The following is a 16,759-nucleotide window of genomic DNA, read 5'->3' on the forward strand; positions in this document are numbered from 1 at the left end:
TGTTTTTATTTTAATCAGATGTAAGCATTTGTTGTGTGATGGAAAACATACAGCTCAATCAAGCAAAAATTGAAGAAATAATAAAAACAAAGTTAATTAAATCTTTAAATATTATAGCCAGCTTTAGCAAAAAATGAAACTTGATGGCAGTAAATCTGGCTGCTATTCCAGTTCTGATTAGCGTGTCTAATTTTAGAGTATTTATAGTCTCACTGTTGCTTAATGCAGCAGTATTAGGAGACTTTATTCTCCTCCTCTCACCAATCCAAATGGACTCGTGTCATACCGTGTCTAACAATGTCAAACCTGCTACCTTGGCTGGATCTGTGAGCATAAAACCAAGCTTCCTGCAGGGAGCATGTGGGTGACTGGTGGAGGCTAAATAAAATACATTCCCTCACTCTCTCCTCCTCTGTCTATTCCTGAAAGCCTCTCCTACCTTCCCCACATTCATCACCTCCAGTCACTTTCCTCTGATCTGGCTCACCTCCCCCGGGTCTGCCCGTTCCAGCAGCGGTCCTCATTAGTGACGTCGGCAGCCATCCTCTCATCGTTGCAGATGGTGTGTGGGAGGGACACCCAGAAGCTTCGCATGGGCCTCAGTCGCTCCTTCAGCTCAGTAACCTGTGTGGAGGTGGAAGGAAGCCGGGAATGATTCAGACTTCGTTTTGAAGTTTCCGTCTTTGTTCGGCTGGCTGAAAGGACCATGTAAGGTCCTGATGGTGGGCAATGTGAAAAGCAGACATGACACTGTTTACTGATTACACCACACTTCCTTTGTTGGACATATAATTAATACACTAACACACCAATGCTCATCCTTATCTTGTAGGTCTCAGTGAGCCCTTCTGTCTTGAAAGACCAATATGTTTTCAAAACGTCAACCTTTGTTTGACTTTGTTTGCCCTCTTTTTGATTTATTGAATTTATCTGGAAGCATTTTTGATTTAATATGTTTACAGATAAAGCATGTACAGCGTACATAGTTTTACTAAATGACCTAATATGCAGTACCTTGGACTTTATATTGCCTTGTTGCTAAAAATGTGCTATATAAATAAAATTGCCTTTACCTTTACCTCACACAAGTGTTAATTCACTTGAATATCTGACTTTACAACTGCTAACATTAATGTATTTTTGGGGGAGATTTTACAAGATGAACCAACACAAAATTGTGCATAGTTATGAAGTCAAAACACAAGGATACATGGTCTTAATCTTACATTTGTACTTTGATAGCTGGTCTTCCATCTTCCCATCAATTCAACTTCCATATTCCTGCATGACGCTCCCAATACCATGTTTTAGGAAATGTTTTGTCCAGGATTATGTGAAGTCCTACATACCACCCGTAGTGTTCTGCATGTACACCCAACTTTTAGTGTCATCTGACCAGCACCTTCCTTCAACATCTACTGAGTTTGTCCAAAATCTAAAAATAGGACTTGATAGTGCACTCTTTCATCAATGACTTTCTACTTGCAACTATTTCATAAAGTCCAGATTTGTGTAGTGCATGACTAAGAATGTGCTGTTGACAGATTTCACACCTGAGCTGTGATTTTTTTTTTTTTCGGAGCTACTCAGTTACCCTGGACCTCTTGGCTGCTTTCCTGATTAATGCTCTCCTTATCTGGCCTGACTATTTTGTACTGTTTTGGTAGGTATAAAGTTTTGCCCTACAGTTTATGTTTTTCTATGACGGATTGGACGGCGCTTGATGAGACATTGAAAGGGATTCATAACTTAACACGACCTGCCTGTTGCATTCTTTCGTCTTCGTGGTGCTGTTGGTGCTAATGTTCTCTAACAAACCTCTGAGGTGTTCAAAGAGCAGCTGGATTTATACTGAGATGAATTAAATTACAAACAGGTGGACTCTCATTACTAAGTAGATGACTTCTGAAGGCAGATGACTGAACTGGAAAAAAATATGGACACCAGAATGTTTAGTTTGTATGCACAAAATAATCGGAAACCACGTTTTTTCTTCTAGCTCACACTCATGTGTTACTTGGTGTTGGTCTATATCAATAGCCAATAAAATATATTGATATCTGTGGTTTGAATGTGGCAAAATATAAAAACTGTTCCAGGTGTACAAACTGAAGGCTCCATTTTAATTTAAAAAAAGAGTAGTGTAACTAAATATTACAATACAGATTTTAGCATATTAGTTAGAGTGCCAAGTCTAGTATATTGCCTTAAAGTTTCTAATAATGAAATGTCCAAAGGATTCTCAGCTGCCAACAGCAGGATTAAAGCTACAATTAGTCTCTGCTGTCATTTTTTCCACTCACCAGCCGGTCCAGGTTGGTGCCTGCAGCTGTGGTGGGTTTCTCCTCGGGGGTGTAGGTGCGAAAGGGCTTCCTGTTCCCTCCTGACTCGCTGGGAGAACGTTTGTTCCTTGCTGGAGATGGATTCCCACAACCTTGAAACACCTACAAGGAAAGATTTATCCGACACATGTATGTGCAACGATAATTTTCAGATTTCCTACTGCTACAAGGACATATAACATTTCTGCATTCATGCAGTTACTATGCAGCTTCCTACATCATTGCAAAAGTCGGCCCCAAGCCTTTAACACAAAATTCTTCAACTTCCAAACAGAAGCAACTTAATGTTTGAAAATCTTAAGAGGAAAAACTGTGTGGGCTCTCGCATCCAAAAACTGATTTCTAAAGCATCAATTTCATCAAGAGGCAACATTGATCCTTCAACTACACCCACATACAGCAAATATGAGAAACCAAAATGCTCAATTTTAAGCCTGGTGAAACCCAAAAGTGAAAGAGAGCAGTGAAGCTTTGCAGTCTTATCTGAGAATCAAAACAAAAACACATAAACAAAACAGAGAGTACTGAAACATATTTAAATGCCACCAAATTGTCAGAGATATAAATTATAAATTAAAGAAGAAAATCTTAAGATTTCACAAAAGATGGTTGCTGTCTGGAATGAAAATAAAAAATGAGGCTCTCATTTTCTGCTTCTAAATCCCTTTTTCCCGACATCCATTTGGAAGATTAGACAATTAAACAAGATTAAAGCTGAACCTGGAATACTGAGAACACCGGATAATTATGTTTATGGACTCTGAAAATGTGCACATGTTTTGTTTGTTGTGCAAGAGCTCCATGTACGAATTCACGGAAAGCAGGAATCACTACACCCAAGTTTATTAGGAATCAAAGGGGTCACAGTATCTCTGCTGGGCGCACTGAGCCCTGTTGGAACTTCTTAAGGTTTTTCGAATAAAACATACAGTGTACCCTGAAGCAGAAAAAAAAATGGATAGTTCCCTTAAAGTTTTATCACTAAATCTAACTTTGCAATTCAGTTTGTCATATTGATGTCATTTCAGATACAAGCTTCGTTTTTTATGGAAAACAAAGGAGGGCCACTCTTGCTAAGAAGGCCCAGGACCCTTCCCATAAATGACTTCAGTTCTGTTTTAACTAATCTTTATATGTAATTGTCTGTTGAGATATCTCCTTCTTACCTTTCTGGAGATGCTCACACTGTTCTCCTGCATGTGCATAATGGCCTCAGACACTTTTACAGAAATGGAGTCGGCTGCAAGCTCAAAGTTAAACGGCCCCTCCAGCTTCTCAGATACCACATAGAGAGCATCTGGCAGAAAGAGCGAGAGGGACGAAGAAAACACAACACAACAGCAAAGTGTTCAGAATATGTTAACGCACGCTAAAAATAGGTTTTCTGTAACTCATATTGTAAGAGCAAATAAATGTTAAGACAAAGGCTTGCTGTGCCTGGATGGAAACTAAAAGTTACATTTTACTGGCCAAAAGGTTCACTTTACAAATCTTTTAGAGACTTTTTATTAAACTGTAATAATACAAAGAGGAGAATATAAAATACAAGGTTGGTGATTGTGAGCGGTGATTTAGAATACCTAAAATGAGTGTGAGTGGTTTTTAATAAGAATAAAGGATGAAAGCTAATGTATGGGTTTGATGAAAGGGAAAGGAAAATGCAACAGGACAGATCAGTTGTGACAGACCAGAGAGGCATGAATGATTAATGGAGGAACTTATTAGGGAGAAAAGAAATTGAAAAGAAATGAATGACAAAGGAGCAATAAAAGACCTCTAGTTTTTGGTCTGTCCAGTATAATTATGTTAATGAATCGAAAAGCTGCCGAAAGTAATTTGGCTGCTGACATTTTCTATTGTAAGGACGTTAAGTTGTGAGTGATTTAGCTGAAATCCATAATCTCCCTCACCTAGAAACTAAAATGTAGCTGAGGTCAGACATCAGCAAACCAAACAGTTCAGCAGAGCACGGCTTGCTTAATGACATGAATTCATGGAATAAAAACATTATGGCAGCACCAATATACCAAATATTGAAGATCAAAAAATAGAAAAACGAGAGCTACTGCCTTTAATCAGCTTTCAATCTAAAAAGGACACTAATAGTAAAAAAAAAAAAAAAAGTACAATTAAATATGTTCTAGCTTTAAGAAAAAAAAAACTCTCTAAACTACAGCTTAACTAATATGCTGCTATACAGTCAATCTGGGGTGTTTGTAATTTCACCCCTTTACTAAAGCTTTTATTTAAATTGAGATATTTAAGTATAGTTCTCTTTTTTCAGATCAATACAGAAAAGTGTATAATCACAACATGGATGTATGTTTTCAGAAACTTCTGTAAGTTTATGTTCAAAATAAATCAGATACATGATTTACCCTTTATGATGATACACAAAGGTGTATCTGATCTCCACTTATCACCTCTGAGACACTAAAACATCAACTGGATTTGAGTCCTCCTCTTGTCAGCTTAGTTTACTGAACATGGCTAAAGCAAACTAGCCCATGGCCTTACAGCTGACCATGCAAATCAGAACAGAAACCAAATGGAACCAAATGGAACCAAAGGAACTGTCTATAGACCTCCAAGACTGGATAGTGTGAAGGCTGAAATCTGGGGAAGGATAATTTGTCAGCACTGAACATCCCAAAGAGCACTTTGGTCTATCTTATTTGGAAATGAAAGAAATCAAGGGTTGGAGCCACTAGAACTTTCCACAGATCTGTCCACTCTACCAAGCTGAATATTGATGAAGGGCTTTGCTCTTTAAATAGTGGTACAGTTTTCCATTGGAGTCACCTGGTCCAAATGGAGCTCAGAACTACAACATTATAAAAATAGGGCTTGATGAAGTGTCCAGAAAATAATGTGCATCTAAAATAAGTGATCTTTTAGCATTGTTATGACTATTTTGTAAAAAGATATTATACTAAAAAGAAATAGAAAATGAAATGCAATGACGTAAGTTTATGGTTAAAATCTGCAAAATGTAAAATGACATTGGATCCCTGAAACCTTTTCACAAATATGTCTCTTTTTTATATATATTTGTATTGGAAAAATACCAGGACATCATGTTGTGTGGATTGTTTTTTTTATCCCCAGATTCACCTATGAAATTGTTCCACTCTGTGTCCAGCTCTGCCTGATTGGCTAAGCATCCCTTCATCACGTTAAGGCACAGCGAGTGGCAGGGTCGGAGAAAGGGCAAGCCTCGACACAGGGGGCAGTACCACTGGCGCATAAGGCCACGCACACACTCTGAATCTGCTGTCAACTGGAAAACAGACAAAAAAACAACACAAACACACCGTGTCAACAGAGCAAGCTGAGAACAAGGCAGGTTTGCATCACCAAAGGGATGAAAAACCTGCCTTTTACAATTAAAACAATTAATAAAAGTCAGTCTTCCGTCATTCAGCAATTAGTTATACAAGTTGGTTTCATTTATTGTTCAGTATTATTAATGTTTCATTTTACTTATGCTATAAAGTATAAATTACCAACAAATATGTGCCTCGATCATTATGGGTGTAAAAGAAGAACTATAATGTGTTTTTTAAAACACATTTAAGACTGTGCATTTTACTACGTGTTTAATGATCATATAACCACAACTCCTTTTAATGTTTCACTTGTTGAAATATTGACATGTGCTCTTATGATTTAAATTAAGCAAAAATTACTAGTTTAAATGTTCTTGAGAGAATAGGCCTTTTTAGTTTAAACAGCATTTAAAGAAGCTATTTCAGAAAGTGGCTATTATTAGAAATGAAGTCCATTTTTTGCTTGATGGTCAGATTAAGATTACGTGTCTTTATTACATAGTGCCACTATACTTGCCGAAGGAAGAGAAAACTAATCTGGGACTATCACTCACCTTTTTGGCCGTATTTACCATATCCCGACCAAAAGCCAGGCCCTGGGATAGAGCTCTAGCAGCTATGAAAGCTCTGGACACCTGAAAACCAAACCAAATATTGTAATCAGAACCCAACTTTTATTTTCTTAAGACATGTTTCTAACTTTTAGGGGGCTACCAGTACTTCATACACACACACACACACCTGCACTCGAAGTTTGCGAGGAACATCTCCAAACGGCTGTAGCTGCTCAGTGTGTTTGCTGACACACTCCAGGTAGTCATCACTGAACTGATATTGGGGGTTGACCAATGAGAAGACTCGCTCTACAAGTCCGGACCAGAAGTCTGAGAAGACCTCTGTCAAACTCACACTGCCCCCTGAGGACAAAAAGGGTAAAGGAAAATTGGGGGAAAATACATCACCAGACGAAAAGGTCACCTATAGAGAACATTTTCACGAATGTTTTTTAATTCCTTCTTTTGCATTTAACATCTTAAGTCTGTGTACTAAAGGTCATCAGACATTTGAAGTTATCCACGTACCTCTTTGCTGGGCTACACATAACACAACATTGAGAATAAGGAATATCACCTGAGACTAATTTGGTCGGGGAGGCACATTAATCCACTGTCAGCAACTTGAAACTGAAATAACAAACTAATTTAGAGCTGAATTAGTTCTCCGGGAGTTCAAAAGACTGGAACACATTGTTGCTCTCGTGGTGATCCAAAAGGAAATCAACCATAATTTAAACAGAGCTCAACATATGATAAATAAATGCTAAAACATCATAAATATTTGCTGCCATAATGCTAGACTGTAATATGGCATCACATGCTGTCTGCCTGTGAAACTTATCGGTCTCCGCACAGAATGAGTCTGCGATTGCACAATCTGCAGTCGGGGATACGGCCTCAAATTAGCCAAACATGCTACTTGGCAGACAAAGACAGGTTGACTAAGCAAGGGACAGCCTGCAGACGGACTTGCCAGCAAACGTCTGTCGTGCCAAAACAGAGCGATACGGCACAGAATTAGAAACAGTCTGGCATCTGTGGGAATCCAATTTTCCTCCCTTTCTTTTCCTCTAAATTCCACTCAGCATGCCAGCACTCTTCAAAAAAAGACAAATCTGGTTCTTTACTGCTGCCTACAGAGACTGAGGATTTAATAAAACAGCAGTTCAACAATGAATTATTTCAGATGCTCGGCAGATTGCCTCTTACTATCTTTAGTAAGCCTATAGCTAACATTAACATCTCTCTGCTGCTATTTTTATTTTTTTATTACTTCTGAATATATATGAGACTGGGGTCAGGTGGATAGAGGAGGGAATAAACCAACCGGAATAATATCTCCGAAGCTCCACGAACAGCTCCTGGAAGACATGTGTGTTCTGAGTGAAGAGGCGGCCGTAGGTCTTGGTAAACATCTGGTTCATAGACTTCTCGGAAAGGTCTATAAGCTCCCTGAAGAACTCTGCACAGACATAGAAAGATTAACTATGATGAAAACCTCATGCACCTTTTATTTTAATACATTATAGTTGTATTTCTGTGTAGGTGGTCCATCACCTCCCCTCCATGTCACAAGATTATCAGCTTACAGGGACATCAGATCCTGAACTGCAGTAAATAACAGCGCGTACTCTATTAAAAATCTGCCTTTAAGACTCATATCCAGTCTCCCACTCCTTAAGCATCTTTATATGACTCAGACATTATATAAAAGTATGAGGGTTTAAAAAAAAAGGTGATAACAGTCCATGGCAGGTAGGAGGAGAAGTGTAAATTCAGCTGGTGAGCAGGCTGAAACAGAAACCTGCTGCACAATTCACCACAATGCAGGCTAAATTGTCTTCAGACCAGAAACTCATTGAAATCGTTTCCAGATGCATAAAGGGGGCAATTAACTAATTTTATTCATGAAGGTCAGTTTACAGGCTGTGGTTAGGAGTACTCTGACTAAGACTAGCTAGATAGCACGTCATCGTGAAGTCATTGTGGTTCATTTAAAATAGCTTAAGTTTACAACAGGAAATCTGCAGTGGAGGTGGAAGAAAGAATTTTCATTAGCAGTAAGAAAGGGTCTGATCCAAACCGGTTCTGTTTAGTTTGGATGAATTCTGCTAGGTCTATTTAAAAAAAAAAAAAAAAAAAAACAGCAACTAAACTGGGATTTGTTTATTGCTTAACTTCATATTGAATTCCAGATAGTTTTAAATGCAAGCAGAAGAAGAAAATAAATTCTAACAGGGTTTTCTAGTTGTAAAGAAATCCAAAATTTTAGGAAATTATTTGACGATCACTGATCGCAGGAAAATCGTCTCACGGCGATCTTTGACCAGACCTGACTGGTGCAGCTCTAAAATCTTTCAACGTAATTTAGATTTTTGATAATGTGCTGCTGCCAATGTGTTACGGAAAATATGTTACTTAATAGTTGTAAAATTTAAGACCTTAAGCATACTTAAAAACCTTTAAACATTTAAACATACTTAAAGGTGTACAAATAATTAGTCTTACTACAAACATCCTAAGGTATTTAAAATGTTATATACTTAGTGATAGATTTTTTTATAGAGCAACACATTAGACTACATCAAACTAGACGGTATAGTGGGGGTTTTTTATTTTCATGATAATGTTTTCTAGACAAATAAAAACTATGTTTTTCTAAGTTTTCTACTTGTTCAAAAATTTTAAAAATGCATATGATAGGTAGTATAATGGTAAATAGTTTAAATGTAAATAAATAAATTTTTTTTACTTTTTGGCATTACATTTCACAGGGATATAAAATCCCTGTGATATAAAATGTAATATATTTGACCACTTCAGAGTAGACATTAAGTGTTGTTGTGAAATTATGAGTATATATTCAAAGAAAAATATAGTTCCTATATACATATAGGAACTATATAAAATAGTTTATAAAAAATAAAGTAAACTTTATTTTTTAAAGTTTACTTTAAAAAAAAGTAAACTGTATTTTACTCATATAAAGCCAGTGAAGTAAAAAGGATTGATGATATTAAAAAAAAAAAAACTGGATCCTCTAGCGATTGATATAAAGAAGGACTTTTTATAAAATAATCAGACTCTTTATCAGACTATTATGCAACAGCACAGTGTGTTCAGTCAGATGATTCTTCAGTATCACTGTAATACAGACTGCTACAGGAGATCCTCTCTACATACAGCCACCAGCTTCTAATACAACTTTAAAGAAACTTGGATAAGGAGCTGCAAGAACATTTAATTTCCCTTTGGGATTAATAAAGCATTTTTGAAATGAATTGAATTGGGATGCCCTCAGGAACCTGCGTTTAAGAGGCTTTTTTCTTCATTAAAGGTACAATTAAACTTACTAATCTATTATAAAAACAGAAGAACCTCAAATTACTTGATATTATATTGTATTCGAATCTCACCATCAAATCGGCGGTGTCTCTGTGTGAAGGTGGTCAAGAGGAATTGGCTGTTGTCTTCGATGGCTTTCAAGAAGTCCCTCTCGCTCTGAAGGGACAGAGTCTCCTCCATCTGACTGGAGCAGCAGGTATAATCCTGAGGACAAAGTCGCAGGTGCTCACCTACAACAAAAACATCAGAAGGAGCACAAGGTTTGAGGACTGGTGTACCTTTGCTTAAAGAAAAAATATTAGTAAAACAGAAAATGATACATTTTCCATCTTTAATTACATGTAGTGACCTTGCTGGTGTCAGGAAAAAGTCTATTTGTTTACTTTTAATTTAAAGAAAAAAGATTAGTGAGATATAAAATTAGATGTTCCTGCTTTCCATTAGTAATTACAACCACATGACCTTGCTGGTGTCAGAAAAAAGTAAATTTGTTTAGGGAAAAGGTTGACTCTACTTGCCATTGATAGGCTATTTAATAGGGAAATCTAATTAAAGATAATGCTGTGGAAGGAAATTGCAATTTATCTGTATGAATTATTCAAATTCAATTTTTCTTTCTTTGTCAACTGAGGTTCAATCATCTCCCTTTAAGTAATAACATGTGCAAACAACAGCTAAGAGGAGGTGGGGATAACGCAACGCTCAAAGGGTACAGATCTTTGTTTATGCAGCATAATTACACCTGGCATGAATATTTGGTTGTTAATACATTGGAAAGTGTCTATCCCAAATCCTCCCTGCCTGACGTGCCTCTCTGTTTCTTTTGTTCTCTGCGTGTCTCACCATCAGTCCATTCTCATCCCCGTATTTCCATTTCTAAACTGCCTCCCTTCATCCCTCACCCTCTCTCTTTCTCTCTCTCTCCTGGCCATCTGCTCCCCTGGCCCACGGGACAGCCAGCAGAGACTCAGGCAGTGAAAGCCCAACACACAAAAATCAATCAATTCTACGGTTGCTTTACACCGAGTTGATTTGCTATGAAATAAATGCCCTGCAAGAAAACACTTTTACCCACCATTAATTATAAAAGTACCTCAGTGTCTGTGTGGGAGGATTTCCTAGTAATTTACATGTATAAGGCTATACCTTCAAAAAGCAGTGAATGAAGCATTTCCCCCTGTTTTTTATTTTTAATTTTTTTATTTTAATCTAAAAACATATTTCCTTATTACCCTCTGCCAAAACTTTATATTATTCCCAAATGCAAATGCTTGTAATCCACATCAGATCTGCATCGTTTCCTGCTGATTACCTCCAGTGAACAGAGCCTGTATAGGTAGCCTGCATGCATGGATTTAACTGTGGGCCAGTGTAAAGACTAATTAGGGGCGAGGTTCTTTGTTGCACCGGTGTTGGCAATTTGCTCATCCCCTTAATCATCCTATTTAAACCGCGCAGAGGGGAGGAAGGGGCGGGTGTGATTTGTTTTAAACAGAATTGCTTTATGTCTCTTGAGGAAAACTCCTCTTCGCGTTCTGATGATTTAAAGAAAAAAAAAAACTCTTGAGTTTAAAGCCAACATATAAAATGTTTTTTACACAAATTTTAACTTTATTTGGGTAATTATGAGGCTTAGTCATGTTATATATGACTTTCATGAACACAAATTCAACTTTATTCATTCTAAGGCGTGCTAGGGAAAGCTGCACCCAAGTTGAGCAAAGCAGGCAGTGGGACTGTTGTCTTACCGGAGATCTGAGTCACAGGCGCGGTGCTGGTGCTGTACCCCTTCTCTGAGTACACCTGCCGGGTGTCAGCGCAGCTTCTCCCCGCAGCAGCCGCGGGGCTCCGGGTTCCCGACAGGGCAGCGATGGTGCAGAGCCAAACCAGCAACCGGGTGTCCATCCTCACAGCGGGACTCGAAATCAAATGAAGCAAACCCCAGTAGACTGACTGGTGGGTTTATATAAGACCAAAGTGGACCGCAGAATGAATGTATAGGTAAAAGTATAAAATAGTGACAAAATCCAAAATCATTAGTCCTTTAAAGCAGGCATGGTGCTCCTGATCAACATCCGGTCTGGATTTTTTTAAGAATTTTTTTTTTTTTTACATCACTTGTGTTTCCATGGTGTCCCCCTTTATTTTTCCTTTCCTGGGATACCCGCCGCTGCGCGTAAACACAAGAGGAGAATGAATGAGGAACTCCTGGCGCTGCTTAACCATCATTTGACGCATCACCGCTGTCAAACCCACAGGAATTAACCATGGTGAGACCGGAAAAGGAATTCCCTTCAAAATAATTGTCCAAATCTTTTAATGTGATTTAATATATTAAAATATAATCACACAGATCAATAATGGTAATAATACAAATAACATAATTACAAAGTAAACAATTTTCCAAATTGTGTTTTTTTTTTTAGCTTAAAACATTAGTTGGTGCATACTAGAACAGGTCAAAACTTTCCAGTAACAATGCACTGTTTGTTATATTTTCTTGACCTCGACATGGCTCAGGAGATAGAAAATAACACAACAGACCCTGAGTGCATGTCTCATATTATCATGCACAATAGGTCTGTGTTTTTGTTAAAATATTTTCGGTTTTCATTCAATGAAGTTACTTAAAGTGGTTGAGTAACCAGGCATTATAATGTGAAAACTCAAAAGTAGAATGCATAGTGTAATAAAACTACTCTGAAAAGTACTTTTACACCTCTGGATTGAATATGCAGTCTTTTTCCACATCACAACCACAAACATTTTTAAGAGATAAAACAATACAAAGTACAACATCATTTTGGCTTTGTAGAGCAACCTGCAAAGACTCCAAGTTTTTTTGGTTTTGCTACTTAGCAGCTTTAAACACCTAATCTTTGATTCAAATTGGATGGAGAGTGTATGTGAGATATGTGTCTTGTGAAGTCTATGACAAGACTTTTCAAGTCTATCATCTATGACTATCATCTATGACAAGATGATAGACTTTGATTTATCTATGGACATTCAAAAAATTATCTTAACACACAATTATGATTTGATCTAAAGCATTACACTGTAGCTCTGGTTGTATGTTTAGGGTTTGTTTTCCTTCTGGAAGACTTCAATATGTTTTAGGTTTTCTTTCAGGAGAGGTCCGTGTTGGCTTCATCCATCTTCCCTATTCTTGTTGAGGAAAATCGCCTCCAGTGTATCCATGGGCCTGCTGCCTCTCTGTTTAATGTGCAGAATAGATTAATTAATACTGAGATCAAAGTACACAAACATGGACTCAATGTACTTGTTTAATAACTTCTACAGGCATTTGGGTTTTAATGGATTGCATTCAGGGGTTTCTTAGTAATGTTGGCTAATAACAATGCAAACCACAGTTTTCATATTTTGTGCATGTTGGTAAGAAAGATAAAATCCCAGTGAAATGCATACACAAGGTTATTGGTTGTACCTTGACAAAATGAGAAAGTTAAAAGCATAATATTATGTTGCAAGACACTTAATTTGAGCAGAGCTAAAATAAAGCAACTGTCTGCTACAGTTTGACACAACATATTGTTTCTGTAGCTATACATATTCATTGTTGCACATCAAGTAGCAAGCAGAAATGAACAATAGACGCCATATTTAGAACCGGTTTCGGTTTAATTTTATACGCATTTAAATTTAAATGCCGGTGATTTATTTTGAAATTGAAACCGGAAGCTGCTTGTCAGCGTACCTTATTTGACACTTATATGACTTCAGAACAATGGATCTAGAGGATCTAGGATTCACAGCATCTGAACACCAGATCTCCCTTGGTGTGTTAAAAACTGAACAGAATATCACAATCCAAATTATTAAACATGGAGCCCATGGTGAATATAAGGATATAAGCTGCCAAGTTGCAAAGACACGTGATACATCCGAGTTTCCAATAAATTCCTTGTTTAACATACAGTAATGGGAAGCTGTACTAAACTAGACTTTTACTGCACCCTACCAGTAACTAATAACTGACATTTCAGACAGACCAATCAGGCTCAAGATAAGAAAGCGCTGGCCAATCCGCAACGAGAATCTGTTCGCGGCGAAGTTTCATGCCAGCATAGCGAGAAGAAAAAAGTTATCTAAGATTAAGGTATTGCTTAGCTAAATATATTTTTGTAACTTATCCACTTTTACGTCGTGTGTACTTATAAGTTTTTGGTAGCTGTCCGCGTAGTGGTTAGTAATGTTGTGTCTTATACATTTTTACATTTTCAAAGCGTCATTTACCGATACTTCTGTTAGCAATTAGCTCCGCTATTGAGCTGGATTTTCTGTGGCTAGTTGTAAAATATATTATATATTGTTGGATGTTTGAGGTCGTAAAGAGTTAACTTGACAGTTTATACAGTATGATTTTTTTTAACATTTAACGCGAAAAATTTACTGATTTTGTTATTATCTACGATCAATTTCCCGTTTTATGATATTTAAAAATACGCTAACCATTCAATCCATAATCTTTTTCAGCTAAAATGGAAACTGGAAGCTCAGAAAGGTAAAATTACCCAAACCTATGCTTCAAATCTTCTATTCTTCTAGAATATAAATGCTTTTGTACAATTCGTACAAATTAGTAATCTTAATAGGATTACTAATTGTGTTTTATTTTTTGTTGATTTGTCTTAATTCTGTCTTTTTGTTTGGTTAGTCTTGAAGAGTTGGATCTTTCCTCAGAATCTGGTAGCATCTATGAATCTCAGACAAAAGCCAGAAAGCGAAGTAAACAGTCACTTCCTGCACCCCAGGTAACTATTTTTTGTTTTGTAGTAATTAAGTCCTCGTTAAGTTTATCAGGGAAATGGTATGTATGGTTCCTGCCCTGTCTGGAAAAGTGAATTAGGGATTTAATATTATTTTCCAGGTCTGGATAAGTCTGGAAAAGTAAAATTAGAGTATGGAAACATATTTGTACTTCCTTTTTCTGTTCACCCATTAATCCATCATTATTTGCCCATCAAACTCTTCATTTTCTTACAATCTGGGTTGTCTGCAGGTTTTGTATTCAAGCTCCAATCCCTGAAAATGTGCCTGCCTTTTGTCCTGTCAGGTTTCTATTGAAAAACTGGCTAAAAAAAAGAACAAAGAGATATAAAAAATTTAGAATGGAGAAAAAGTAAGGACTTTTCACATTGTGAAAATTGTTTAGGTTTCTTGTTTCGAGTTTGTTATTATTAATTTACCCAATGGAGCGATCATTTTCAGTAGCTATTAAAGGTCAAAATTGTGGACTCTTGCTGTTGTAGATGCCTAGAATAGGACACAGTTGCTCCCAGTTCACAACATATTAATAAATAATTCTCTTTCATGTAAAGCCACCAAAGAGACCCAGGCGTAATGCTGCATTGAGAGTGACATCCAGTACCAGTAGCAGCCCCATCCCAGACCCTCCTGACCCCTCCCAGCAGCAGCCATCGCCATCCCAAGGGACATCCAGAAAGCTGTCCTCTGGACGTGTGACGAGCGAGGAGAGCCAGGGGATCAGCGCGAAGGATATCTATGATGCTGTGTGCTCTGGAAAGAGTGCCATGGTGGTGAGTGCGAGGTTGTGAGGAAGCAAAAAGCTCACTGAGGAGGGGGGAAGGTAATGATACGGACTTCAACATGAAGGGAGGGCAGTGCTAAAGGAGACATATGTAATGGAAAGTGAAACAAGCTGACAAAAAGAGAGGTGATTATGTGCTGTCAGTGGCTGACTGATGTGACCTTAAAGAATTGGCTTTGATAAGCAAAGCGGGAGGGAGAATCTCGTTGGGTCACAGAGTCAATGATTGACAACATTGACCATCCCCACTATTGTTCTGTTATTATCTGTTCTTGGTAAAGACTAACAGGTTAGATCCACATAACAAAAAGAAAGGAACTAAATCTGCATAGAACCCAAGTAAATAGTTTGATACATATATGTATAAAGTTACAGATAAGTAAAAAAAAAAAAAATGATACACTGAATCTGAAATCTACGCTGTTATTGTAAATTAATTCTGTCTGATTTGATGTGTGTGCGGCTTCCTGTCGATCCAAAGACGGTGGTGGAGGAGTGGTTGTGCAGCTACAAACAGAGCCGAGAGGAAGGCTTGCTGGTGCTCATCAACTTCATTGTTCAGTCCTGTGGATGCAAAGGTCAGAGGTTAAATGGGAGGCCAGGGAGATGCTAGTTTCTATGTTGGGGGGTGGGGGGGTCACAGTTATAGAGATTTTTTTCTCCATTTGCAGCTCAGGTTGTCATTTGTGGTATTGATCTCTGTGACGTTGATAAGATTAAGCTAAGAGAACATGAAAATGAATGTTCTGAAATGTATCTTGTAGTTATGGATTTTTTTTAGATTCTAATGTAGACCTTTTTGCTCAGGTGTGGTGAGCAGAGAGATGTATGACAGTATGGAAAATGCTGAAATTATCAGCACACTAACAAAGGAGTTCAATGAGGTAAGAAGGAAAACAAATGCTCGGTTTATGTGTTAGTTTTACTGTTGATGTTTAGCCAAATCTGTTTATACATCTTTGCAAGTGAATCTTTTTCTACCTTCTCTGTTTAATTGAAGCTGGAATTAGATTCAGAAATCTAGTCATCTCTCTGTCCCATGAGATTTTGATCCAAAAGATGGCACGCAGCGTGTTTGGAAAAAGCTAATTACAATCTAATGTTGATAAATGAACTCATTAATTAGTTAATCATCACTGTTTTTGTCATTAGCAGAATAAACCACAGGCTCCATATTAATATACAAAACAGATTGCAGAATATTAGATGTTTCATTTGTCTGCAGCTGATTGGTTTGTGGTTTGTTCTCGTCTTTGGCCAGGATTCTGTGAACTACCCACTGATCACCCCCGGTCCTCAGTTTAAGCGTTTCAAAGCCGGTCTGTGCGAGTTTGTTCGGATCCTGGTCCACTCGTGTCGCAATAGTCTAGTTTACGACGAGTTTCTCTTCCCTTCCCTGCTGGCTCTGCTCACCGGTTTGTCTGACTCCCAGGTTAGAGCTTTCAGACACACCAGTACCTTACTAGGTAAGCACACCAGTACATCACAGGTAAAAAAAAAGTGGTACTTCACCTGATTCTTACTGTTTTGAATCCATATACAGTACCTTACATATCACTAAACATTTTTATGTTAACAAAGTAGCAGATTATAGTGAAGTGTAATTAGAAGTAT

At 37.6% G+C, this 16,759-nt stretch overlaps 2 protein-coding genes across 6 annotated transcripts in view; one reads left to right on the forward strand and one right to left on the reverse strand.

Annotated features, from left to right (window-relative positions):
- gpc2 (glypican 2) overlaps nucleotides 1–11,503 on the reverse strand; it is a 14,015-nt gene extending 2,512 nt beyond the window's left edge. The window contains exons 1-9 of the mRNA XM_007568780.2: nucleotides 11,322–11,503; nucleotides 9,645–9,803; nucleotides 7,556–7,690; nucleotides 6,413–6,588; nucleotides 6,226–6,306; nucleotides 5,457–5,622; nucleotides 3,509–3,639; nucleotides 2,304–2,444; nucleotides 488–624 (exon numbers count right to left, since the gene is read on the reverse strand). Of these exons, the coding sequence (XP_007568842.1) occupies nucleotides 488–624; nucleotides 2,304–2,444; nucleotides 3,509–3,639; nucleotides 5,457–5,622; nucleotides 6,226–6,306; nucleotides 6,413–6,588; nucleotides 7,556–7,690; nucleotides 9,645–9,803; nucleotides 11,322–11,478 (1,283 nt within the window). The 5' untranslated portion in view covers nucleotides 11,479–11,503. The remainder of the gene's footprint in view (nucleotides 1–487; nucleotides 625–2,303; nucleotides 2,445–3,508; nucleotides 3,640–5,456; nucleotides 5,623–6,225; nucleotides 6,307–6,412; nucleotides 6,589–7,555; nucleotides 7,691–9,644; nucleotides 9,804–11,321) is intronic.
- Nucleotides 11,504–11,755: 252 nt separating this feature from the next.
- Nucleotides 11,756–16,759, forward strand: part of stag3 (STAG3 cohesin complex component) — a 19,161-nt gene continuing 14,157 nt past the window's right edge. For 2 of the 5 annotated variants that reach the window (XM_007568784.2, XM_007568783.2), the window contains exons 1-7: nucleotides 13,601–13,693; nucleotides 14,071–14,098; nucleotides 14,252–14,348; nucleotides 14,916–15,134; nucleotides 15,627–15,723; nucleotides 15,953–16,029; nucleotides 16,407–16,611. In XM_007568784.2, the coding sequence (XP_007568846.1) occupies nucleotides 14,076–14,098; nucleotides 14,252–14,348; nucleotides 14,916–15,134; nucleotides 15,627–15,723; nucleotides 15,953–16,029; nucleotides 16,407–16,611 (718 nt within the window). In that variant the 5' untranslated portion in view covers nucleotides 13,601–13,693; nucleotides 14,071–14,075. Of the gene's footprint in view, nucleotides 11,844–13,600; nucleotides 13,780–14,070; nucleotides 14,099–14,251; nucleotides 14,349–14,915; nucleotides 15,135–15,626; nucleotides 15,724–15,952; nucleotides 16,030–16,406; nucleotides 16,612–16,759 lie in introns of those variants that run through there. The other 3 variants (XM_007568786.2, XM_007568781.2, XM_007568785.2) reach the window with 3 other exon arrangements.

The sequence above is a fragment of the Poecilia formosa genome, unplaced genomic scaffold, assembly GCF_000485575.1.
Source record: "Poecilia formosa unplaced genomic scaffold, Poecilia_formosa-5.1.2 Scaffold231, whole genome shotgun sequence".
In the NCBI taxonomy this organism is placed as follows: Eukaryota; Metazoa; Chordata; class Actinopteri; order Cyprinodontiformes; family Poeciliidae; genus Poecilia; species Poecilia formosa.